General features: G+C 42.0%; 1 protein-coding gene across 3 annotated transcripts in view; it reads right to left on the bottom strand.

Moving 5' to 3' along the window:
- Nucleotides 1–25,891, bottom strand: part of rtel1 (regulator of telomere elongation helicase 1) — an 82,116-nt gene that overhangs the window by 2,110 nt on the left and 54,115 nt on the right. For all 3 annotated transcript variants that reach the window (XM_051070997.1, XM_051070998.1, XM_018701513.2), the window contains 8 exons: nt 25,149–25,314; nt 24,882–25,039; nt 24,595–24,690; nt 18,917–19,127; nt 12,124–12,261; nt 10,965–11,096; nt 1,559–1,747; nt 1,322–1,444 (listed from right to left, as the gene is read on the bottom strand). In XM_051070997.1, the coding sequence (XP_050926954.1) occupies nt 1,322–1,444; nt 1,559–1,747; nt 10,965–11,096; nt 12,124–12,261; nt 18,917–19,127; nt 24,595–24,690; nt 24,882–25,039; nt 25,149–25,314 (1,213 nt within the window). The remainder of the gene's footprint in view (nt 1–1,321; nt 1,445–1,558; nt 1,748–10,964; nt 11,097–12,123; nt 12,262–18,916; nt 19,128–24,594; nt 24,691–24,881; nt 25,040–25,148; nt 25,315–25,891) is intronic.

The raw sequence follows: 25,891 nt of genomic DNA, 5'->3' as shown, positions 1-25,891 counted from the left end.
GCCATTTCCTGGCCGTCACCAACAGTCAAGAGTCCCCATGCCTCTCCACTCCCCCCATCCATTCCCTTTTCATTGACTGAACTACTTAACATTAAAATCACTTACCTTTATCTGCTAGTCTGCTTGTCTGTGCTTGCTAAGCACAAATGTAACAAAAATAATTCCACACATAGTGGCTTTAAAGTATAGTGATATTCTATATTTGTATTATTGTCAACAAATCCAGAGAAGACCCAAATCAACGATGAATGTATCAAGTACTGTGTACGTATCAAAGCCTGATACATGTACATGTTATTCCTTTGTGATATCAAGATGAATTGTTGTCCAAAAACAACTCAGTGAGCCATATTGTTGTACTGGGTGACATGTACAATCACTTTTGTAACAACACTTTGGTCTTAAAATCTCCCAAAGAAGTTACAAGTAACCAGAATACAAGTAACATGCGCCTATCCTGAAGAGTTTCTCGTTTGCATTAATTTTGTCATCTTTGTTCATGGTGGGATTCAAGCAGTGGTATCCAGTGGTGCAGAGTAACTACGATCTACATTGCACATTTACAGGAGGAAAAAGGCAGCTCTTGCAGCTTCCATGCAGCAAGAATGATATATCTAGCTGCAAGCGTTTAGGACTAGTAGTGCACCAAAAAGCACAAGAATAATAAGGATTTGAACCTCTATAAATACTATCAACCACTGACATCTATTAGCTAGCCTGCCAAAATGTTGGCTACAGATATTAATGGTCCCTATAAGGATGGTTTCTGTGCTCTTCTCCAACACTACAAGAAGATACAAAAATGTGGGGCAAAATATAAGGGATAAATCTAGAATTATTGTACACTTCCACCAACCAAGTTGCAGGAAGTATGGTCACAACCTCCTCTTCTGTTACTAAGTTATGGTGTTGAATAATGCCCAGAAGTGTTTTTGCAGAACATTATGAGGTTAATCTTTGACTTTTTGGATGTACAATGTCATCACGTCAACATTTTATTCAATTTGACATTTGTGTGAATTTTTGTCATAATTACTGCATGAATTCTTGAGTTATGGACAAAAAGGTGTTTTGTAAGGTCACAGTGACCATGGCCTGTGACCTTTGATCACCAAAATCTAATCAGTACATCCTTGAGTCCTTGAGTTACCATTTGTACCAATTTTGAAGAAATTCCCTCCTCTCCTGAAATATCATGTTTATAAAAATGGGACGGACAGTCAAACCGAAAACATAACGCCTTTGACCGTGAGTGTTGCTGATGCAGAGGCATAAAAGCATCTGTCTCTATTATACTATGGTACATTGGGTTGTCCTTCACCTTTGCTTTGCTGGTCTTCACTCGCAGCAGGAACATCATCAGCAGATACTGATGGACCAATTAAACCATCCAACATCTCTTTGTACTGCTTCTTATGGTGAGCGCGAATAAACATGCAAAATCCTTAAGAAATATGAAAGGTGAGAGTGAATAATGAGAACCAGTGACAAAAAATTCTTGTTCAAATGTTAAAAAATTACAAGAATGTAATGTATGCTGTTTTTTGAAAGAACTTACTGACTAGAAGGTTGAAATCCTCATCTCTCTCTGTAAATAAGTTCACCACTGTGGTCACCAGGTTTTCATAGCTGTCTGTCTTCCTGTAGCTGTGAATGGCCTGAAAGAGCTGAGTTGATTTTTCTGCTCCAAGAGCTGTTTTCACATCAGTCAGAAAAGCAGTGAGGACTTCATTCTTTGGAGCAGAACCTGATTAACACAGGAAAAGAAAAGAGCTGTAGTATATAATCCAAAAATCATCAACACAAGTTAAATGCCACTATGAATCTTCCAGACTGTGACCATTTAGTTACATTTTGCAACCATTTTTGGAGACAGTACGACAAAATTTTACGAGTAGGAGCACCAGTGCAAATATGCCCCCAACTCTGTTCCTGGGTTGGGTCCAGTGTTTCCTAAAAACTGCTTTATTTGTGGCGGCCCATTTATCATTTATGTTCGTGTGGGGCTGCATTCTCGGTGCGTGCGCCCCACACACACACACACACACACACACACACACACACACACACAAAGCAGCATAGCTTGAGTTGATAGCAACTATGCTCGTTACTCTAAGTGCAATAAACAGTATAAGCTACTGACTAGCTTTTCTTTATCAAACCACCTGTTCAACAAGCCTTTAGAAAAGTGATAGTTTCAGAAATTGTCCGCAGTCTCTCGACATGTTTAACAGAGTCACAGCGCGCTGATAAAGCTAATGGCAAATTCTTACTAAGAAGCTAAAAGGAAAGCTGTCTGTATGTAGTCTAACTGGTTAGTTTACCACTAATCTTAAAATTTGGCAAATTCCTGTAAACTTTACTTGATAAAACAAACTACCCCCTGAACATTTTTGGACTTTCCAGTGAGATATTGAGTTTATAGTGATTTTGCTGTTGTGAATGTAACATAGTTAAAAAGGTTCATGTTAAATCCTGTTAAATGAGACAACTATGCCACCTACTGTTATAAATTGGTACCTGCGTCGGATAGAAATAGCAAAGGATTATGGGTAATCCTCAAAGTGATGGAGGATTTGCGCTGAGGTAATGTGTTTGTGTAACATCTGTGGACAAAACTATGCTAACTAACTTAAAAGCACTTTTTTTGTTTTGCATTATTATCGCCACATTTTTATTCAGTTAACTGGGTGTTTTTATATTTATTGACAGTATCACCAGCTAGCTTTCCAGACAGAGTGAGCGGCACGCATTGCTGTCTGTATAAGATGACTATTCTGCTCTATTATCCTTTGTCATAACTACAGGTACATTGTAGGTTACTGTATGTTGTCTTATAGAGAGCTGTAATGTTACAGTTGAGGTTACTTTTTTTGGGCTATTTACCTCCTATGGTTTGCAACGTAAATGAGTTACATTATTGTTTGTATGAACTGTTAAATTACCAAACACTGAAAAAATAGTAACTGTTCAGCGTTCTATTTTATTTACATGATTTAATCCACTATACGATCACTCTGGAAATATAGATACAGATCTTATTAAAATCTAACATGTAAACAGATGGAGGAGGATTTGCCCTGAGACATAGCTCACAGCACACGTTGTTGTCCACATAAGATGACTATTCTGCTCTGTTATCCTTTGTCATAACTGCAGATGTGGAATAAACTGGCTGTTGCCATAAACCTGACCGGCCCTGGAAATTGATTCAGATAGGAGACATCTATAGAGGTCATATTGGTGCTGTGACTCTTCTATGACTACGTTGGACTGGGCTGATGTCTCTCTGCTGCTGGGTCCTTTTCGGGCTGCATCTCTTTCTTAGTTTGTCTGCCAGGTTTATTTAGCCACTAACAGTGGTTGTCATTTAATCTGAGTGTGGATTTAGCTGTCAGGTTTAGCTGGTTAGTGCTTTTGATAAGACTCCTCTCGCTATCGGTAGGGGTAGAGGGTTACACAGCACACCCCTTCCATTTTCACTTGGTGACACTCGTGGGGGATAAAGTAAGTTTTGGTGATGATTCAGTGCACAGTCCCTTCAAATCTAGAGATGCAGTGTCACCTCATAGTCAGCCTACAGTCATAGAGCACTAACACATTAGTTCCAAACTCTTCTGACCATGTTGATGATGTGAAACTGGTTGACCAATTTAACACTATTGTGCAACAGATAGGGGAGCAGCTAGTTGACAGCATTATGTTACACCTCCACACATCAACACTGTCAGCTGCTGTGCAGCCACCTGTGTTCCGTGGGGAGACCATGGATACACTGACTGTTGATGAATGGATGGAAATGGAATGAAAAATTACATCAGGAAAAGTGGTGTTCAGCTGGAAAATCAGGCTGAGGAGATTCTCATTTACTTGAGAGGCAGAGAAAGGGATGTTGTGAAATTTGGAATAAGGAATGGTGAAACTGATGTCCAGCACAACCCACAGGCCATCTATAGACTCCTGTGCAAGTACTTCAGCTCTAGCCATTGCTCCTCCATGCCTTTAGCTGACTTTTCCACCCTGCCAAGAGAACAAGATCCATATGAGTATTGGCTGAGACTGAACAGAGCTGATGTTGCTGCAGGTTGTCTCAAGGATCAAGGTAAAATGTTTGACAATCTCAGTACTGAAGTCACACTTATGTTCATCATACACTGCCCCAGCAGAGATTTAGCTCTTACCTTCAGGTCCAAGACAATTGACATATCATCAGCTGGTGAGGTTCACGAAGTGTTACCATCTTAAGAAGGAATGCATATACTCCACTGAGAGGAGCAACAGAATCAGCGTGAATAGAGTTGACATTAACCTTAGTGCCACTTCCGTTTCAGACAGCCCCGAACAACATAAAGCTGTGAGTCAAGGCAATTGTGCCCTAGAAAGGTTTGCTTTCTGATTGGAATGCTAGAGAAAGTGTTACTGCGGGCCCAGGATATGTCCGAGGCAGCAAAAAGCCACGTACCAACAACAGGCTCCCAGATATCGAGGGCTTAAATGGCACGCCATGTTCCATATGTAATGACAGCTCTCACTCTGCCCTTAACGCACTGCTGCGAGAATAGGCTGTGCTTCCTATGTCACTTACCTGGCCATTCAAGACGCAACTGCCTAGCAGGGAGAAGTCCTCCTCCCCATGGTCAGCAGGGAAACTAAATGATCTGCGTGCAGGGGAGGACAACGCACATCAAGTGAGTGAGCCTTCCACCATGGATTTGACAGACAGATTATTGTGTCACACTTACAGCACCATGGTGCCACCACATAAGACACTGATTGTACAGGGCTTACAAAGACTCTCAATGACTGATTCTACACAGATGTGACTACTAACTGTGAGCATGTTCTTAGAGCTCTAGTGGACAGTGAAGCTATGGCATGCATGACTGCATCAGTGAGACAGCAGACACAAAACTTTCACAAGCCACCCCTAACATTGAAAAGAAATCAGCTGTGTACTTTGTCATTATTAGTCGTGGGGGTCAACCTGTCACTCCTGCCATGACCTGACTGCATCAGTTTATGGCTATGAAGTGGTAATTCCTGTTCTGGTTGTGCCAGGCCAAACTGATGACATGATTCTTGTCAGCAATGCGATCAAATGCCTGATTTCACATATGAAAGATATGGTTAGTGGCCAAAACATAGCAACCCCAGCGAGTAGTGCCTAGTGACGATCTGCCCCATTTAGTGTCTCTGCTGTCCTGTTCAGATTGATGTGAACATGGAGTGATGCCAAACAAGATTGGCACAGCTAAATTCAAGAGATGTGTCCCTCTACATCCCAAGTCTGAACATTGTGTGTGGGCTAAACTGCCTGCACCTGACGCATCTACAGTGGGGAGTACAGTCATCATTGAACCCACCGAGTCCAAGTCCAGACCTGCACAAATTATGGTGGGGAGAGTTATCACTTCCTTATGAGGCGATGGCTGGGTTCCAGTCAAAATAGTGAATCCCACTGAAAAACCACTTACCCTTAAGAGGAGTGCAAAGATTGCAGATGTCTCCCCGTTTGTGCAGGACCTACCTGAGCCTGATCACATCCGATCCAATACACAGTACACACAGAACTCACCACCTGCTCCCAGGTCAGTAGAAAAGATCACAAATCTTAAGCGACATGGGCTTGCAGGATTTGGACCTTTCATTTTATGAAGTCTCTCTTGAATGGAAGGATAAGCTGCTGTGCCTCATTGAGCAGTACGAGTCCATCTTTTCAAAGCACAAAATGGACTGTGGTGAGGCAAATGATTTTGTCCACAGAATCCGCCTAGTGGAAGATAAGCCCTTCAGAATTCTGCTGCTGCTCCGAATGAGATGGAGGAATTGGGGATAATTCGTAAATCTCAGAGTGAATAGTCATCTCCCCTTGTTCTAGATGCCAAGCCAAATGGTGACCCTTGCATCTGCAATGACCATAGGTGGCTGAATGCAAGGACGGTGAAAGATGCATATCTGTTGCCTAACCAGACAGATACCCTTGCTGCACTTGGTGGGAATGTGTTCTTCTCGACAGTGGACCTCACATCAGGCTTTTACAATGTCAGACTGCATGAGGACAACAAAAAGTACACAGGATTCCCATTTGGGCTCCATGAATATAACAGAATGCCCCAGGGTTTGACAAACAGTCCTGCCACTTTCATGCGCATGATGATGTCCATCTTTGGCGATAAGAGCTTCACAAGCTTGTTATGCTACCTGGATGACCTTATGGTCTATGATACCTCTGAACAGGTTGCTCTTGAACGTCTGCTGATGGTTTCTCACACCTTGCTGCAACACTTGAATCTTGCTAGGAAGTGTCACTTCTTCCACTGATCTGTAAGGTTTCTGGTAGACATCATATGTGAAGATGGTGTTAAGACAGACCCGAGTAAAGTGCAGGCTATAAATCATGTGCAAAAAGTGGACCTGATGGCGTCTGATGGAGAAACACTATGTGCTAAGAAAGTCAGATCTTTCCTAGGGATGGTTCTCTACTACCATCATTTCATTGAGGGTTGCTCTGCTAAAGCCAAGCTGCTGTTCGACCTAGTAGCTGAGCCTGCTGCACCACACAAGAGAGGGAGAGGCTGTAAACCAAAGCTCAAAAGAGGCCATGTGAGACTGTCTCCAGCTGACTGGACTGATGACTGCGGGATTGTAATCAGAACTTTGAAACATGAACTGGTGCACAGTGTCATATTAGCCCATCCAGATTTTGATGCATCATTCATCCTCGCTGTTGACACCTCTTTGATGGCTTAGGTGCTGTCCTCTCACAGCTGCCTCCTAATGGAAAGGTTGCCAGACCTGTAGCATTTGCCAGCAGAACACTTTCACAGTCCCAGTAGAACTATCCAGCACATCGGCTGGAGTTTCTCACTCTTAAGTGGGCTGTCTGTGATTAGGATTAGTTTAGGACGGTGATTCACAGTTTGGACAGACAATAATCCATTGACATACATCTTGACAAAACCCAAGTTAGATGGATATGAACAAAGGTAAGGTTCTAAGCTTGCAGCATACAGTTTTGACCTGAACTATGTTCCTGGCACAAGGAATATGGTTACTGATGCACTGAGAAGAGAGCCGTTGGTCCAGTCATTCTTGAGCCACAGTCTTGTAACTGAACCTTATGAATCAAGTAAGTGGGATGGTGGATAGGACAGTACAAGATGCATTCAGGTGTTCTGCTAACTGCCAGTTGGTTGTTGATCAGTCTGAGGAGAAGGTTGAGGTCAACCCACCCTACCCTCTGGGGTCCCTCTTGGCACAGGACGTTTCAGCTGTGTTGGATGCACACAACTCTGGTGTTGTTTGTCAGGTGAGAGGCACAGGACCAGCCATTCCTCCGCTTGCTGGTGGTGGCTGGCATCCAGAAATCACATACCACCGCTTACCATCCTATGGGGAATGGAGTTGTCGAGCAATACAACAGAACTCTTGGGACAATGATGAAGAGCCCTCCCTCCCCATTCCAAAGCCAAATGGCCACAAAGGCTTGAGATGCTGACTTTCTGTTACAACTGCACTGAGCATTAGATGACAGTTTTGCACCGTTCTTAAGCGAGTTTTCTCCCTGCTGGAAATGATGACGACTTGGAGTCGACCTGCCCTTCAGTTGCTGGAAGTGGACAGTGTGACCCAGTGGTTCCTGTTGATGTTCAGGACAGTGAGATGAAGACAATTAACTGGCTCCTCCAAATGAATGACACGAGTGATGGGGACGCTGCTGCCGACCAAACCAATTGTTCTATGGCTGTGGCTGTGAGCACCCCCCTCCCCCGAGACTGAAGTGACTGTGGTTCCACATGCCACATATGAGGCCCTGAATACCTCTGGTTCTTCACATGCTGCGCAGTTTCCCTCTCCTGCGATCCCTGCTGAAACATAACATGGCCATTGTGGGGTGTGTGGTGGGATGGAGGGAGGCTGAGTACAGGGACCTGGTAGACCGCTTTGTGAAGTGGTGTGGCGAGAACCACCTGCAGCTGAACGTGGCGAAGACGAAGGAGAAGGTGGTGGACTTCAGGAGGAACAAGCCCCTGCTCTCTCCTGTCAGCATCAGTGGGATGGATGTGGATCTAGTCATACAAGTACCTGTGTGTAACACTGGACAACAAACTGGACTGGTCCATCAGCACAGAGGCCATCTACAAGAAGGGCCTGAGCCGGCTTTACTTCTTGAGGAGGCTCAGGTCCTTTCACGTCTGCAACAAGATGTTTCAGATGTTTTACCAGTCTGTTGTAGTGAGCACCATCTTCTTTGCTGCAGTGTCCTGGGGTGCGGGCATCAAGGCAAAGGACACCAACAGATTGAACAAACTGATCAAAAAGGCAGTGTCTGTGGTTGGCTCAAAACTTGTCACCCTGGAGGAGGTGGTGGAGGAGAGGATGCTGGCAAAGCTGCTGGCAATCATGGATAATCCCTCCACAACACACTGGACAAGCTGAAGAGCAGCTTCAGCAACAGACTCATTCAACCCCGCTGCTCTAAGGAACGATACAGGAAATCATTCCTACCTACTGCAATAAGACTTTACAACTCATCTACCACTATCAGAGCCATGATTACACAACTGGACTAAATCCACCTGTCACCCTCTGCACTGTCCAAATACTGGAACATATACTTAATGTTTTATTAAGTGATATGTTTTAATTTTAACTGTATTGATATTATATATCATGTTCATACAATATTTGTATCCCTTTGCAGTTTCTATTTACATATTCATATTCATAGCATATTATTTATGGTGTATATATCTGTCTAGTCAAGTATTTATCATGCATATTATACCTATATATATTATACCTACACCTCCCTATATATATTATATATCATAGACATATATCTATACACTCAATCAACTTCAGTTGTTATGCTGATTCACAACTATATTTATCAATGAAACCTAACAAAACCAATGGGTTAGCCAAACTTCAGGCATGCCAGGGACATTAGGACTTGGATGACCAGCAACTTTCGACTATTAAACTCAAACAAAACTGAAGTTATTGTACTTGGCCCTGAACACCTCGGAAATACATTTTCCAATGACGTAGTTACATTAGATGGCATTGCCCTGGCCTCCAGCACCACTGTAAAGAATCTTGGAGTTATCTTTGATCAGGATATGTCCTTTAGCTCCCACATAAACCAAACTTCTAGGACTGCCCTCTTTCACCTGCGTAATATCGCCAAAATCAGACATTTTCTGTCTCAAAAGGATGCTGAAAAACTAGTCCATGCATTTGTTATTTCCAGGCTGGACTATTGTAATTCATTATTATCAGGCTGACTCAACAAGTTTCTAAAGACTGCAGTTGATCCAAAATGCTGCAGCACGTTTACTGACAGGAACTAGAGTGATGTGAATATGCATAGTGGCAAAAGTGTATTAGCAGATTACTTTATTTACTTTTTTTGATCCATGTAGTAAAATTTACTCTGCATTTAATCCATTTGCATCTAGCCTACTGTTAGAATTGTTGATCAGCTGTCCTACTGTCAAGAGCCAGTGTGTGGCATAATGTGCGCATTATTTGCATATGGCTGAGTTGGTTCTAACAGGGACGTGTAAGATGTGTGTATGTGGTTTACAATTGCTTACTGACGGCCATGACTGACACCCCACGGTATGCCACAGCTCAGGATATTAATCTTAATAGATTTTGAACAGTCATTAATACTTTTAAAGTATCTATAATGTCTGAGTTATTGCCATTCACTGATGAAGACTATCACTGCACCCTGATTTAAGATTATACTGTCACACTTAATTTAGAATATGCATGATGTTGTGGCATCTTAAGTTCATAAACATATAGATGGGTGAAATAGGAAAAACCAACATGATGTGTCTTAGTAAGGTGTTGGGCCACTATTTTACCACAAGCACAGCTTCAGTGTGCCATAGCATTGATTCTCCTAGTCACTGGAACTCTACTAGAGGGATGGAACCATTCTTCCAAAAGATATTAACATCCAGGGTGGTTGCTCCTTCCTTTCTTGTTCATTAACCTCTTTTTAATGCTCCTAGCTTTCCCATGGTAACCTGGTGTTTAATGTCACAATGCTATGACCTGTGGCTAATTCACACACATTCATACAGGCTCTAACACACTCACACTGATAGTGCGCTATTGGCGGTAATTTGGATTTCATTATCTTGTGGACAGGAGGAGCTGGAGATTGAACCACTGATTAGTCTGATTAGTGGCTGACGTGCCCTACCTCCTGAGCTGCAGCTGCACAGTGTGAGGAATCCTATTAGCACATTGACAACTTTGTCAGTTGAAATATCATATCTGGTGTGACTTTTCCCTCATTATATATGTATATAAGAGAAGAACTTTTGGTTTTGCTTCCAAAACCTTTGCTTGTGCCACTGGAATTTTCAGTTTAAGAGCACAAGTGCCGCAAGGTCAAAAAGTTAGTCTGAATGGTTCAGCACAGTTTAATCTTTGTGGTTTAGGTTTTATACTGAATGAAACAGAAATACGTCAAATTTTCAGCTAAGCAATGTTCTCACTGCACTAAACAAACAAGAAAGACTTAAAAAGACTGTAGAAGGTATTAAAAAAGATTCAGATTCGATATGTGGATTCAGAATTGGATTTGGATTTGATAAAATCCCTTTGCTCATAATACACACAGGAGTCTAGATAAGACTTTGTTTTTTTATTCTTTGGGGTGATATTGAAACACTGCAGGGCAGGAATGAACTTCATTACAGCACCAAGAAAGCACAGCACATGCCAGCAGCAGCAGTAGCCACTGGTTTAATGAATCACTGCCTTATTGCAGCTCTTGGAATGTAGAACCCAATGGTAAAAATATGTTGTATGTTTTTCTGAATCTTTTCCAGGTCATGTAAACTGTGGTTGTTCTCCTCCAGAGAATTCAAAGAATAACTATTTAAGAACCATTTAAGTGTATGCAGCATCAGAAGTAAAAGGATGTAATGTCCTACCAGTTTGAGGTTCTCTTAATCCTTGCTGGTTGAGATGGTGTCCTCCTTTGTTGAGTTGCGCTGTATTCAGCTGACTGCTAGTAGACGTCCCACTAGAGGATGTTAGAACCACAGTGTGCTGTCTGTCTGTAGCTTTAAGAAAACAAAACAACAGTTAAAGATTCTGTCTTCCTTTCCTACTGCCCTGTGAGTTGACTGTAATATAAAAAGGAATTAAAATACAGCACAGATAGGCCCTCCATCTTTTGCCTCGTTATTTTTGAAAATAAATGCAAAGATGTGTCTGTTCTGATTTTAATGGTTAAGAATGGCTCAAAACAGAAATATCAAGCAGAAAGATGGAGCGGGCCAGTTTCTGCCCCCTGAACAAGCTGAAATTGTCTGTGTCATTTTGGAAAACTATCCAAAAACTTAGACCAGGAAAAGTAGGAAATATTGAGGTGGAGAAATCTAATACTGAATAAATAATAGATATTTGGAATTCTATTTGAATTCTAACACACTGTAAGCAAATGAGTAGGAGTCATTAAACGTCATTAGACTGAATCAGTAATGTCAGTTGCACTGCAATATCTATCTAGAGTTGGCAAACATAACCACCGTGAGCAACTCATTAGACCAGACCAAGTAAGGCTTTAGCTGGAAAAATGTGCTGAAATGAACAAAAGTGTGTTGTATTGCTTTACGTGCTATCTTTTCCTTCAAAGTTACATATCTTGTTTTTAAGGCTGCATTACATTCTCAATCATCTTTTATTATATGACTTCATTATTTTCAACATTTTCTTGTATAAATCTATCTCTGAGGCCCTAATAGCAATAAGCTAACACCCTGTTGGCTATGTATACTGATATATATATATAGTATCAACTGGTTCAATTAATTGTCTTTTATAAGGAAAAAAAGCCAGATAGTCTTTGGTTCCAGATTCTCCAGTGTAAGAATCCACTGCTCTACTATGTTTTATATCATTGTAACCTCACTGACTGACATCATTATGGATTATAGATTTCTCATGAGTTTATCAAAACATGAATTGAAAAAACAATCCAATGATTTTTCAGAAAATAAAATATGTTTGAGCTTGCCAGTTGTCCATACATATAAAGAAGTGTTGGCAGTGCGGTGTTGGCTTAGGATTATTAGGAGTATTTCATACCACTCTGCAGCATCAGCACTTTCTTCTCATCCTTAGACAGTGAGTGATCAGGTTTGTATCCACAGTCCTGCCCAGTCAGCTCCTGGCATTTCTCATCAAACTTCTTTTTGTGATGTGGGCGAATAAACTGGTAGAGGCCTGCAACACAATGACTGCTTTACAACCAAGTAGACAAGTAGACAAACACTGTATAGGCTCAGGCAAAAACAAGCACACTACTGTACATCACTATTATATTATTTAATTTATACCTTGATTACTTGTGTATCATGAAAAGCAAAATGGGCTTATCAAACTTGCAACATTTGAAACAGTACTGAAAATCAAATGTATGATCTGTTAAACTAAAATAAGAATGACCTATTAGAAAATAAAGGTGGCCCTGCTTACATCACACATTTTGTACACTCCTTGGTTCAGTGGCTGTTTTCTATTCCAAAGAGTTGTGTGTTTTAACACAACGTCTGGTAGAATTTCTGACAGTTTACAATCCAGAAAACTGAAAATGAATCAGGCTTCTCATAGCTGACACCAAACTATAAATACATGGATTGACCACAATGTCAGTCCTGTGATAGCCTGGATTAACTTGTTAAGAGGGCCCAAATAAAATGGCTCCTATGCATTGTGTTGGACCCTGTCATTGCCTATTAAATATATTGCACACTAAGGCAACCAAACGCAGTGCACAGGCGGTGACATGAGATGAGAACTGGCTGCTTCAACCACCCAGTTAAGTGAGTAACACTTTTGGGGAAGAGTGGAGCAAGTGTGGAAAGTGAGTTAAACTCATCAGACTTCATGTGAGGTCTGCATCAAAATTTTGCATAAATAGTATAAAAACAAGTCAAAACAAAACAGTATAAGTCTTAGCAGCCTGTAATTTACCACAATATGAAGCTCACTGACAGAAAAAACAGCTAATAGAAACACAGTGTTTCACAACATAAGTGTAAAAAAGCTCTATGATAGACGCTGATAAAGTGAATGTCCTACTTGAGAATAAGCTATTACAGTCCAACAGTCTATCTACATAACATTGAGATCCTTCGAGCCAGATGGCGATTTACTTTGGAGCTATGGACCCTACAAATCTTGAGAAAACATCAGACCACCCCCATCGACAGACTAAGTTGGCAGGTTATCCAAAGAATTTCAAGGTCAGTCTTACAAGCAGCAGAGGGCACACTTTCCTCCCTTAATTGGGACACATGGCCAGCAGACACAGCGGCAGGAAGAGGAGGATGAGGAGGGTGCTGCCAACATGACACCTCACACACCTCACTTCTTCCCACTCCTCCAGCTCCTCTTAAAGTAGTTGAAGGAGCTCACCAAATGAACCCAATTAACTGCACATATATTACAAGGAGCTGAAGGAGATGCAGAAATTATATGGAGAACAATTTCTATGAGATTTGAGAGAGTACTTAAAGCAAAGAACAAGCACCCCCCACAAAGAGAGCCTAAGCCAAATTTCTGCACATGGAACAGATACAGCAGACCAACTTGCAGTGTTATGACTAATGCTCAGAGTGAGCCATTGTGGGAATGCTTCTCCCTCATAGATATGTGACAGGAGCAGGATGAGGAACACACACAGGCTACAGTGTTAAGACACCCAGTGAACTTTCAAGCGTCTAACCATTTTTACCCACCAAGCTCACACTCAGTTTATAGACCTCTTCTGAAAGTCACCCCCATACCTCCACCAGGGACCATTCCTACCGTTTGGTCACCCTGCAGAAATGGTATAAACATCTGCAACACCTTTACTGTCCACAGGAGCAGCTCATCTTCACCTTGTAACACCTATCACTCCAGTGTGCCTAGGACATCCAGGAGGGCCGGCTGCTATAAAGACCAGAGTGGGTTGGGTTCTGCCCCACAAAGTTAGTAGAACAACTTCTCCCACCTCAGCACTGCCTTTTCTTGCCAGTTAACCCATTGTTTGCACAACTTTACTGAGATGTTGAAAGACTATGGCAAGTAGATACGATGCCACACTGCACTGAGAAGCAAGAGACAAGGTCTAGAGAAGGCCAGGCAGCTATCCAAAAAGTGGAAATGAAAATTGTTCAAGTTGAGATGAATGGAGCATGGCTTTATGCAACACTTGTTGTGGCTATTATGCCACTCTTATGAAACACTGAGAGACATATACTCAAAGCAAAAAAAAAAAAAAAAAAAAAAAAAAAAAAAAAAAACATCTATAAATGAAACACTGAGAGACATATACCTCAAGTCCCAGCTAAAGTGGCTATCTATAATGCAAAGGTCTAGAAATTGGTGGATGCAGGATATGTCGTGAATCTCCATCCAGAAGAGGTCTTGTAGGAGAGCCAATCATGGTATATCCCTCACCACCTGGTAGAGCATAAAGGGACTTTGCATTGTGTTAAATTGCTCTTTCCAGTCAAAGGAACTTTATCTAAATGAAGTGTTACTACCAGGACCTGTCTTAGGACCAGCAGAGATATAAAGGGGAAGTCCCATCATGTCGTCTCCTTCCTGAAGACAGATCCCTCCTGAGACTTGTGTGGCGTGGTGTGAACACAGCTGCCGCACTAGATGTACTGTACACGAATGGCAAGTCCTTCTGTTTAGTGCTACATGCAGCCCATGCTGTGCAACATTTGCCCTTCAAAATATGTTGTCAACCATAGCCAGCCCGTAGAAGATATAAGGTTCTCTGTGGAAAGATGCTTTTATGTTGACAACTGCCTCCGGAGTTTACTTATAAAGGAAGAGGCAAAGCAACTGGTCACTAAACTGAAAGATCTTTTGGCATCTGGGTTTGACATATGCCAGTGTGGTGAAACCGCTGCCAAAGGAAGCCACGTCTGATAGCACTGTATCACTGAGCTGAGGCTACTCCAAGACTGTACAGAACACTAAGAATCTACCCTGGGTCTCAGGTGGCAGTGCTTGGATGATGCCCTTGGGTACAAGCATAGGCCGGTCGACCATGACAACCCTACTCTCTGCAACATATACAGAATTCTGGCCTCACAGTATGACTCCCTGGAATTCATACTTACGACTCGTGCAAAGGTGCTAGTACAGAAGCTGTGGGAAACGCAACAGGACTGGGACAACCCATTCCTCCCAGATGACCTACTCAAGGAATGGAATGCTTGGCAGAGCAAACTTTCAGGTCTGCATCAGATCGCCATGTCCAGATGGTATGACTCAAGTGATATACATGCCTCAGAGAATGTCTACAGCTTGGTGGCATATCTATGGCCTGAGGACACCCAATCTAATGTCCAAGTCACTTTAATCATGGCCAGATCCTGCAATGCCCCCAAGAAACAGGTGTCAGTGCTGAGACTAGAGCTCTGTGCTGCAGTCAAGGGTGCCCAGCTTGCCAAGCTCATGAGAAATGAGCTTACCTTACCCATAGGGCTGGGCGATAAAACAATATCGATATACTGTATATCGCAACAGAAGCTCTCCTTGATAGACATATAAGACATGGTCAACAACAATGTCGATAGAACTCATTCCATCTGTGTTCTGACAGACAATATGAAAAGCTGGAACAGAGTTAGAGACACGTCAGGTTAGGCTGACGCACAGATCGCAGGAGTAGCATATGCGCTAATATTTTGGGTACTGCATCTGTGCGCAGCAGTACATCAGGACTAGGAGTGAGATAAAAGAAAAAATGACAGGCAATGTTAATGAAAACTCGAGCGACAGCGTTACTGAAGAAGACGCCCCAACGGACAAAGCCACGAATGGACTTAATGGAGGACTGACAGATACAGAGAGCCAGTAGTGACAGACACAGCTGATAAAAACTCTGTGGGATTTGTCCCAGTAGGAAATACAAAATACAACTACAAACCTGACTTACCGTTAGATACTATTTGCTCTCTTTGTCTCATCTTTCTCTCTCTCTCCCTCTCGTCATATCTCAGCCGTTTTTAAGTCGTCATATCATCGTCATAACACCGGTGTCCGTTCTTGTGACTACCAAGAACGGACTGTAGAGTTTAGTAGAGACTGTAGAGCCTGTTGCTCTCTTGCCCCTGCAGTTCTCTGTGTGTAAACTGTGAGGCACCTAAAAAAAGTATTACAACTTGACATTCTGTGAGTTGAATCAGGGTCTTCTGATGCATCAAATAGTCGACATTTAGGGGCCAGCCCTAAAATTGATCTTATGGTATCAGCACATCTCACTTAAGAGTAAAAAGAAATCTCTAGGTTCAACAGAAATTGTGATTTTATTGAGATGTATATCGATATTAGCCGATATGAAAAATCATATTGTGATATGATTTTTTCCCATATTGCCCAGCCCTACTTACCCACCAGGCAAACCATGTACTGGAGAGACTCCACAACAGTGTTTAACTGGCTCCAGTCAGTCATGTCAATTTAAGGTCTGCACAGTACAAGGGTCGCAGAGATCAAGGAACTAACGCATCTTCAAGCCTGGCGTTATGTAGATTCTGCCTATAATGCTGCTGATAACCTCACCAGAGCACTAGTGCTTTGAGTCTCGACAATGGAAGGTGAAACCTACAGTCCCAAAAATAGCTCATTTACCACCTGCCAGGCTCAGACTCTCAAAGTCACCCTTTTACTCCACAATCATGGATTGCTTCGGGTCATTCTTCATCAAAATAGAATAGAATAGGCTTTACTGTCACTGTACAGTTAAGTACAACAAAATTGTACATGCTCCACGAAGACAAACAGTGCACTATAGAAGAAATTATATACAATAAGAAAGACAAAATACACACAAATAATACAAATAATACAAAAAATACAAAAAGGAGGGCAGCCAAGGATTTTTTGGGCGGTGTTGATGACCCTCTGCACAGCTTTCCTGTCCTCAGCTGTGGAGCCTCAGGCAGTATGTTAGTACACTCTTCACAGAGGAGTGATAGAAGGCCAGCAGCAGCTTCCTGTCCAGATTGTTTTTCCTGAGCACACGCAGGAAGTGCAGCTGCTGCTGAGCCTTCTTCACTAGGGCCTTGGTGTTGTGAGTCCTGGAGAGATCGGCCAAGATGTGGGTGCCCAGGAACCTGAAGGTGGTTTCCACACGTTCTCCATTTATGAGGAGGGGTGTGTTCATGGTCTTGTCCATGCTTCCTGAAGTCCATAATAAGTTCTTTTGTTTTCTGAACATTCAGTGTCAGGTTGTTAGCTGAGCACAGAGGGACAGTTTCTCTACCTCAGCCCTGTATACTGTCTCATCCCCATCAGAGATGAGCCCAACCACGGTAGTATCATCTGCATACTTGATGATGATGTTGGTTGGGTGGGTTGGAGTGCAGTCATAGGTATACAGGGTGTATAGTAAGGGGCTCAGCACACAGCCCTGAGGGGAGCCAGTGCTGAGTGTGAGTGTGGAGGACAGGTGGGGGCCAATGTACTGAAAAGAGATGGGGAATTGTATTTGATTTGAGTGTATAATGACACATAGTTTGGATGTTCTGACTAACATCAACATGGACTCATTTCTCATGGTGCTGAGATACTTCATTGCCCACCAAGGAACCCCTGCAGAATTGTAAGATCAGGGTAGATACTTCAAGGATGGGGAGAACAAGTTGAAACAAACCTTCACCATCATGATCAACTGGTCAAACACAGATATCTTTCTACTTCACCTGCTGCCCCACACTTTGGCAATGCATGGGAAAGAGAAATTCAATCTGACAAGTCTGCCCACAACAAAGTCATTGGTACACAAACTGTGAAAGGGAAGGTCCTCAGAACTGTACTTATTGGAGTGGGGGGTATTCTAAACTTGAAACCATTATGGTATGTGTCCTCCAACTTTGCTTACCCTGATCCAGTGACCCCAAACCTCCTCCATTTCTGGTCATGGTTTGTGAGGCCCTACCTATCAAAATTTACAACCTTTACAGATGGCCAAGTGGTTATGATGATCGATCCACAGATTCCAAGAGCCTTTTGGCCAATAAGCCAGGTTGTTCCCAGGAAAGGACAGTATGGTGCGGTCAGTAAAGATTCAAGTGAAGGGCAATCTCTATACATGACCAGTCGCACGGCTTGTGCCACTACCAGTGATCACTGACGCCAGTAATGACTAGTTGTATAACTTTTTCTAATCTTTTTTTTTTGTTTTGAAGCAAATATGAATGCTGAATATACATGCTGAATATTTGGGTCAGCTGTAAAGAAAGGCATATAAGTATGAGCAGCAGCCCTATGATAGATGATGATGATGACATCATATGACATCATAACCGCCAAGTTTTGTGGGAGTTATCCTTCCTTACATACAATACAAACCTCTTGGGTCCGGATTGTGTGTTCTCCCAGCTGCACTCTAATTAACCCTCTGCAGACTGATTTGTGTTCATGTGCTACATGGGTTTCAGTCACTGGTGAAGTGTGCCTTTTCAGTATAGCTCATGTATATTTACGCTGCTGTTTCATTTTCTACTTGCTAACATGGGCAGAGGGCATAGCTAATTTCTCCAGCAGTCCCTTTGTGTAGTTACCGCAATGTTATTGTTTGTACAAATCTTGTGTTTCTATTACTAATTAAGTTAGTTGTGAGACCCATCATTTTATGGACATGAGAGCAGTGAAATCTAAGTGTGCTGTGTGCTGAAACACCTGTGCTCTGCTGTGCCTTCACCTAAGCTAATAAAGAGACATAAACAAATTCTGGGGTCCTGCTAAACTCTGACTGATGCACTGGAGCGCATGTCCTACTTGACAGTCAGCTATTAACAGTCCAACAGTCCAGTAAATGTCTGGGTTTCATAAGATGCCTTACTGTTCATTACAGCAGAAGACTTACCACGGAGCAGACTGTGAGTATTAGTGTCCTCAGTTAAGACAGCTGTCTCAGTCAGCAGGACATCCAGGTTGTCAGTCTTCTTGTAGGTCTGCAGAGCCTGTATGATGTGGTTAAAGTTCACCTGGCTCAGTGACTTCTTCATCTCTGCTAGGAATGCCTTAACCCTGCTGGCTGTGCCCTCCTCAGACACATCCCCTGAGACGCTGATTTTCTTCAACAAAAATGGAAAAAAATACACTGATTACATAAGTAATACACATTGGAAAACTTTCTACAGAAAAAGAAATCATTCAAAAGATATCAGCAGCGCCAATAAATATGAAGCAGTTGTCAGCAGTCAGCATTGGTAATCACCAATTTTTTTTCTTTATATATTTCTGTAATGGTTAATACACCAGTATGTAGAAGCTCTTTCACTGAAATTATATTTTCAGTGCTAAAATATAATTATCCTTGTTAGCCATGAATATTCAAATTTATGGTTTTACCAAAAAACAGAAAAAATAGTAAAGCACATTATTATTTCTTGATTAAGATGTCAAATTATAGTTATTTACTTGCATTCCTGAACAATTCCTGGTTGAATGTTATACTTGATTGAATGTTATGCCTGATTAATTTCTGACATCTCAGAGATGCCCAGAGAGCCAGCTCAAATTTGGGTAAAAAAAGGTGAATTCAGTTTGAAATTCCTCATTCCTGTTCAACATGGTAAAACATTGAGAGCTCACTGAAAATGAAAGGGTCCGTATTAAAGCACTTTATGATGCTGGATGGTCTCTGAGACAAAGAGGGAAAGACAAGTGTTCATTTTCTCATTATGTCCACCACCCCCACCCCACACACCTAGATATACAAACATGCAACAAATCACATCCTGAGTATTACACATTTCATTTGTGGTTGCCAGTAGGTGGCGCTATGACCAAATATTTGCATGTAGATGCGTTCAGACTGGGCTTCTCATCATATATGTGAAGTTTGAGGCTGATCAGTCAGTGTTTTTCCTGCTGCAAGTAGGTGGCGTTATGACCGAAACTTGGCACGCAGATGCGTTCAGGCTGGGCCTCTCATCATACACGTGAAGTTTGAGGCAGATAAGGCAATGTTTTCCCTGCTGTCAGTAGGTGGCGCTAGATATTTTATTAAGGTGCATGGGAAATTCACAGTTCCAGCATCAACAGACTTAAGAAAAAAGGTCGAATGCATGCAATAAATTCTGGGAATAATAATAAAAACACTACTGATAAAAAACACAGTGAAGAAACTTCAAGTCCAGTGCAAACAGAACGCCATATTTGCCTGCCCCCCCCCCAGTGGCTATAAAAAAGAACTGCATGGCGTGGACTCTGAGCTGGACTCTGAGTTCCCTCTGCACGTGCTTGAGCTCCTGCTGATCACCATCAAGGCCAGCTTCTGATTCAGAAGGCCCTTGAAGTGTTACTTGTCGTCACTTGTATGTCACTTGTGACATCAAGGGCCTGCCCAAGTGACATCAAGGGCATGATGTTGAAATAATTCAGTGAAACTTGTGAAACTTGTGAAATTTGGGTCTGATTGGACAAAATATGTTGGAGTTACATCAACGTCTAGTTCCACGGCAAGTGATTGAAATTTGAGGTGCTGCCACGGCCAAGCCCGATGGCGTCAAAGCAATCTTTTGATAACTTTTAATCACAAAGGTCTTAAGAGTATCCTAGCTAAGTTTGAGGTTGATATGACAGAATCTCTAGGAAGAGTTCATTCAAATGTATAAATGTTGAAAAATGAGCAAAATTTGAATTTTAAAATCAAAATGGGCAATTTCCTGTAGGTTTGAAGCTATGACATCAAGAGACTTTTTTGTGCATCTCTGCAGGTTACATATGTGTACCAAATTTCGTCCACCTAGGACAAAATAAGCCCAATGGCAAGGGGTTTTTGAAAAATTCTGGGGGGCACTATAGAGCCATTTTGCCATGCCCTTGAGCAAGACCCATGTAAATGTCCTCAGGGTGGGACTCTGATCGAACAAATCAAGTTTCGGCCAGATTGGACATTGTATATCTGAGTTACCACTCCACGGAGAAGCATTGAATCTGCCGCACCACTACAGACACAGCAAAACCTCACAATTTTCACATTGAGGCTTGTTGGGGGACCTGCAGCTGTGGGGTCCCTGCAGGTTGTGCGATGTGGCTCTGCAACTGCGTGACCGCTGGACACAATGAATTAGTCAGAACTTCCTTACTGTGTCCATCAGTTGCACATTTACATCATGGATGAAGGCAACCACCTGCAAGATAGACTCTAAGAGGAGCTTAAGCCTTTGTTCTTTGACCTCAGATTGGACAATTACCTGCTTCGCTTTTTGACCAAATGTGAAATGGATCTGTGTCAAGCTCCTGGAGTTGAACACTGAAGAATAACACGTCATTTCCTGTTTTCAGTAGGTGGCATGTAGATGTGTTCAGGCCATGACGCTAATAAAACGTGAAGTTTGGGGCAGATTGGGCAACGCATATGGAAGCTTCCTGCTTCACAGCGAAGTGTCAAACCTCACCACAGCACCACAGCAAGGGAGTCTCATGAAGATTCACAGTTTTCACAATAAAGCACCATTATGATCTTAATGCTTGTTTGACCACATTTGAGGTGAATCAGATCTACTTAGATGAAACACATGAGGCGCTATGACTATACCTGAATATTGTCATATAGATGCGTTCAGGCCATGACACTTAGCAAACGTGAATTTTGGGGCAGATTGGATAGTGCATGCGGGAGTTACAACAACTTCCTGTTTAATTGCAAAGCATCAAAATTCGCCATGGCGACACAGCAAGGGTGTCCCATGAAGACTCATAGTCTTCACAATTCAGCACCATTATGATCTTAATGTCTGACCATATTTGAAGTCAATCATCATTTCCTGTTGCCAAGAGGTGGCGCTATGATTATATCTGTATACTGGAATGTAGATGTGTTCAGGACAGGTCTGTTGTCAAACCTGTGAAATCTGAGGCAGATCAGACAAAGTAGGCATGGGTTACGTCAACTTCCTGGCTAATGGCGAAACATCAAAATTCGCCACGGTGCCACAGACATGTCCTTCAATGGAACATCAAAACGTTCACAATAAGGCATCATGAAGGCCTTAAGGCTTTCCTGACCAAGTCTGACGTGGATCATGTCAATCTGCTAGTCAAAGTCTAAAACATGTAATTTCCTGTTGCCAGTAGGTGGCGCTATAACTTTTTGTGAATATTGAAATGTGGGTGTGTTCATGTCGGGACCCTTTTTGGGGGGCAGATTGAACAAAGTATGGCTGAATAACAGCAACTTAAATGCAACTTCCTGTTTCACGGTAAGGTATCGAAATTTGAGCTGCCACCACAGCCACACCCTTTGACATCAACAAAATCTTTTAATAACTTTTAATCACAAAGGCCTTGAGAGTATCCTGACCAAGTTTGAGGTTGATATAATAAAAACTGTAGTAGGAGTTTGATCAAATACATTGTCCCCAAATGCCAAAAAATGGTCAAAAATGAGCAAAATGTTCAAATTAAAATTAAAATAGCTGACTTCCTGTAGGTCTGAGGCCATGATGTCAAGAGACATTTTGGTGCATCTCGGCATGTTACATCACGCCTCCGAATTTCGTTCACCTCGGACAAACTAAGCCCAATGGCAAGGGGGTTTTGAATATGTCCAGGGGGGCACAATGGAGCCATTTTGCCACGTCCATAAGCAAGACCAATGTTGATGTGTTCAGAGCGGGACTCTTATCAAACACGTCAAGTTTGGGGCAGATCAGGAAACGTATGCATGAGTTACATCAACTCCACAGACATTTCGCCACAGACATGCCCTTCAACAGAACATCAAAATTTTCACAATAAGGCATCATGAAGGCATTTAAGGCTTTCCTGACCAAATCTGAAGTCGATCACGTCATGTCATTTCCTGTGGCCAATAAGTGGCGCTATAACTTTTTGTAAATAATGATATGTGGGTGTGTTCAGGCCTGGGACCCTTATCATCACTGTGAAATTTGGGGCAGATTGACTGGTTTGTACTGTGGACAGGTATATGTAATGTGGACAGGTCACCAAGTAATGCAATTACTGGGCAGATGGGGATGCTGAGGGCAAATGATAGCCTGGCTATGACCTCCAACCAGAAGTTTTGAATGAGTCTGCAGAGCCAGAGAACATGGAAATAACAATGCAAGCAATGTGAACAAGTGTAGTTTCGGCTAAAGCCCATATGATATAGTTTATGATTTGTGATTCTGCAAAGCACTTATACTGAATTAGTTGAGTTTTGGAGTTACAGGTCATGGAGAATATAATGTTGCATATGTCTTGCCAGTTGAAATCTGTTGGGGAGTTATTTATGTCTGTAGTCCATTTGCCCATGAGGATTGATGCTGTACTGCTGTTGCATGTCAGGAGTTTGTATATCTGAGATAACTTTTCTTTTCTTTTTGGATTGTAATTTTAAATAGAGGGGAGGGTCGTGACTACTATAATCTTTGTTTCTTTCTTTGTTTTCTTTCTTTCTTAATGACTTCTCTTAATTGAATATACTGAAAGTGGCAATGGTCCGGTATGTTATATTCTTTTTGGATATGGTCGACAGTCATGAGCAGGCCACTGGGTAGCTGTCCTAGACTAATTACTCCTCTCTCAATCCAGGCTGGGAAGGCAATGAGTTTCTTATTGATTAAAAACATGGGGTTGTTCCACAAAGGGACGTGAGAAGGTGAGAAGTGGTGATTTAGAAGTTCAATTGATTTCCACCAGGCAGTTGTGTTGATGGTATTGTTTTTGTAGCAGGGATGAGTTTTAATGGTTTTGTCTATAAATGGGAGAAATCTGATGTTTAGTTATTGAGTTCAATTATTTTAAATTTCTAGCCATGGTGATTTGATGTCATTTGTCCAGTGGATAGATGTACAGTAACTGTGAGATGAGGTAGAAATGGAAATTTGGAGTGCCAAGTCCTCCATATTTTTTAATGTTTTGGAGGGTAGATAGTTGTGTTTTTTTTATTATTCCAGTAGAAGTTGGTAACTGCACTATTGAGAGAGAAGAAACAGCATATAGACTGATTTTGTGGTGGAGTGACTTTGATTGGATTCCTGTAATGTAGTTATTTTGCCTAATAGAAGCTGGCAGAGGTTCAGTGAAAAGTGCAAACAGTAGTGGAGATAATGGGTATCCTTACTGAGTGCCTCTTTGTAATGGAAATGATTTGCTATGACTCCGTTGGTTATGAGAGAAGCAGTGGGTGAGTTGTAGAGAGTTTTGATCCAAGTGGTGCAATATGATTGGAATCCAAAGTGACTTAAAGAGGTGAAATGAAAGGACCAGTCTACTATGTCAAATGTTTTATCTGTATCAAGAGTGGCTATGGTTTCTTTATGGAATTGCTATTCCTGTAGAACAACACTTCTACTATTAGCTGCTGGCTAATAATTTGTCTGAGTAACTTAGACGGCAGTGGGACACACAGATGAACGTCATCATCCATATACCCTTGTCTAAAAAGGATGTAGGTTAGCCATGATTTTCACTGTGGCTGAACAGATACAGAGGAGACAATGATTGCAGCTGCTGGTAAGAGCTGGCATAAAGCATCTAAAAACCAGAAAATCTAACCAGCACATTTATATTTAGTGTGACATGTACCTGCTCTTGGACCAATTTGATTTTACGTTTTGCTCCCCGCAATTCATCATCCATCCTCTTGTCATATTGAAGAAACAGTGTGGATAAACAGTTTGCCTTTGAAAGAAAAATGCATAATTGAACAAATAAAATATAGTCCTGGAAATAAAAATCACAAATAACAATTGACTTTACCATTGTTGTTTCATAGCGCAATATATCACTAATAATTGTCCTGACCCACAAAATATTTTCTCTCCAAGCCTCTCTTGTGACACAAGCCTAGTATCTCACAGAAAACATGCTACCTTCTCCTCTTTCCCAACAGCATCATCAGCCTCTCCACTGCGATGGTCGCCTTGCTCCAGGGCATCCAACAGATTGGCTGGTCTCCTCTGACTGTCCTGCCCTTGACGCTCATACTCAGTGCAGATGCTGGTCATTCCAATGGCTTCACTATGTTCATCTCATTGCAGACCAGACAACAGATAATTAAACACGAAGGACTAACTTTACCTCTGTGAAATGTTTCAGGATTTTAGTCATGTAAACCCTTGCTGTATATTCATACTCACTGAGCCTCCTCCTCTTCAGGCTGGGAAGGTGGGTATCCAACACCTTGGCCTTCTGGGTATGAGAGCTTTGGGAGAATGAGGAGGAAGTGAAGCCAGAGGATTGACGGTCTGGAAAGCACACTGTCCCACAGCTCCCTGCAGCAGTCGTCTTCTCTACCACAGGCCTCTGTTAGATTCAAACAACCACCAAAAGTCAGAGCAAGCTGACAAATTAATCTGGTGTCATCTTCCATTATGCAGTTTTTCAGAAGAAGTGATTACATGCAATGAAACTTGGATTTTCTAGTACGATCCTAAGATAAAAGGGCAGTCAATGCATTGGAAAACACCATTGTCACCAAGGATGAAGAAAGCACGACAAAGCAAGTCCAAGGCCATGTTGGTTGTTTTCTTTGACATTAAGCGTATAATTTTGGAGGAGTGGGTTCCAGAAGGGTCAACAGTGAATCAACACTATTACAAACAGGAAAACTGAGAGAAAAAGTCAGAAGAGACCACAATGGTTTCATTCTTCATCAAGACAACACGCTAGCTCACACTGTGCTCTCGGTAAAGCAGTTTCTGGCCCAAAAACAAATCACAGTGCTTGATCACCCTCCCTATTCATCTGATCTAGCACTGTGTGACTTTTTCCTTTTTCCTAAGGTCAAATCTGTTCTCAAAGGAACACGTTTTGAGTCTGTGTCAGAAGTTAAGAAAAGAACGACAGAGGTTCTGAGACAACTGTCTGAAGAAGACCTACT

Source organism: Lates calcarifer, linkage group LG6, assembly GCF_001640805.2.
Source record: "Lates calcarifer isolate ASB-BC8 linkage group LG6, TLL_Latcal_v3, whole genome shotgun sequence".
Taxonomy (NCBI): domain Eukaryota; kingdom Metazoa; phylum Chordata; class Actinopteri; family Centropomidae; genus Lates; species Lates calcarifer.
The sequence above is the reverse complement of the archived record's forward strand: the minus strand, read 5'-3'. Positions and strand labels throughout refer to the sequence as shown.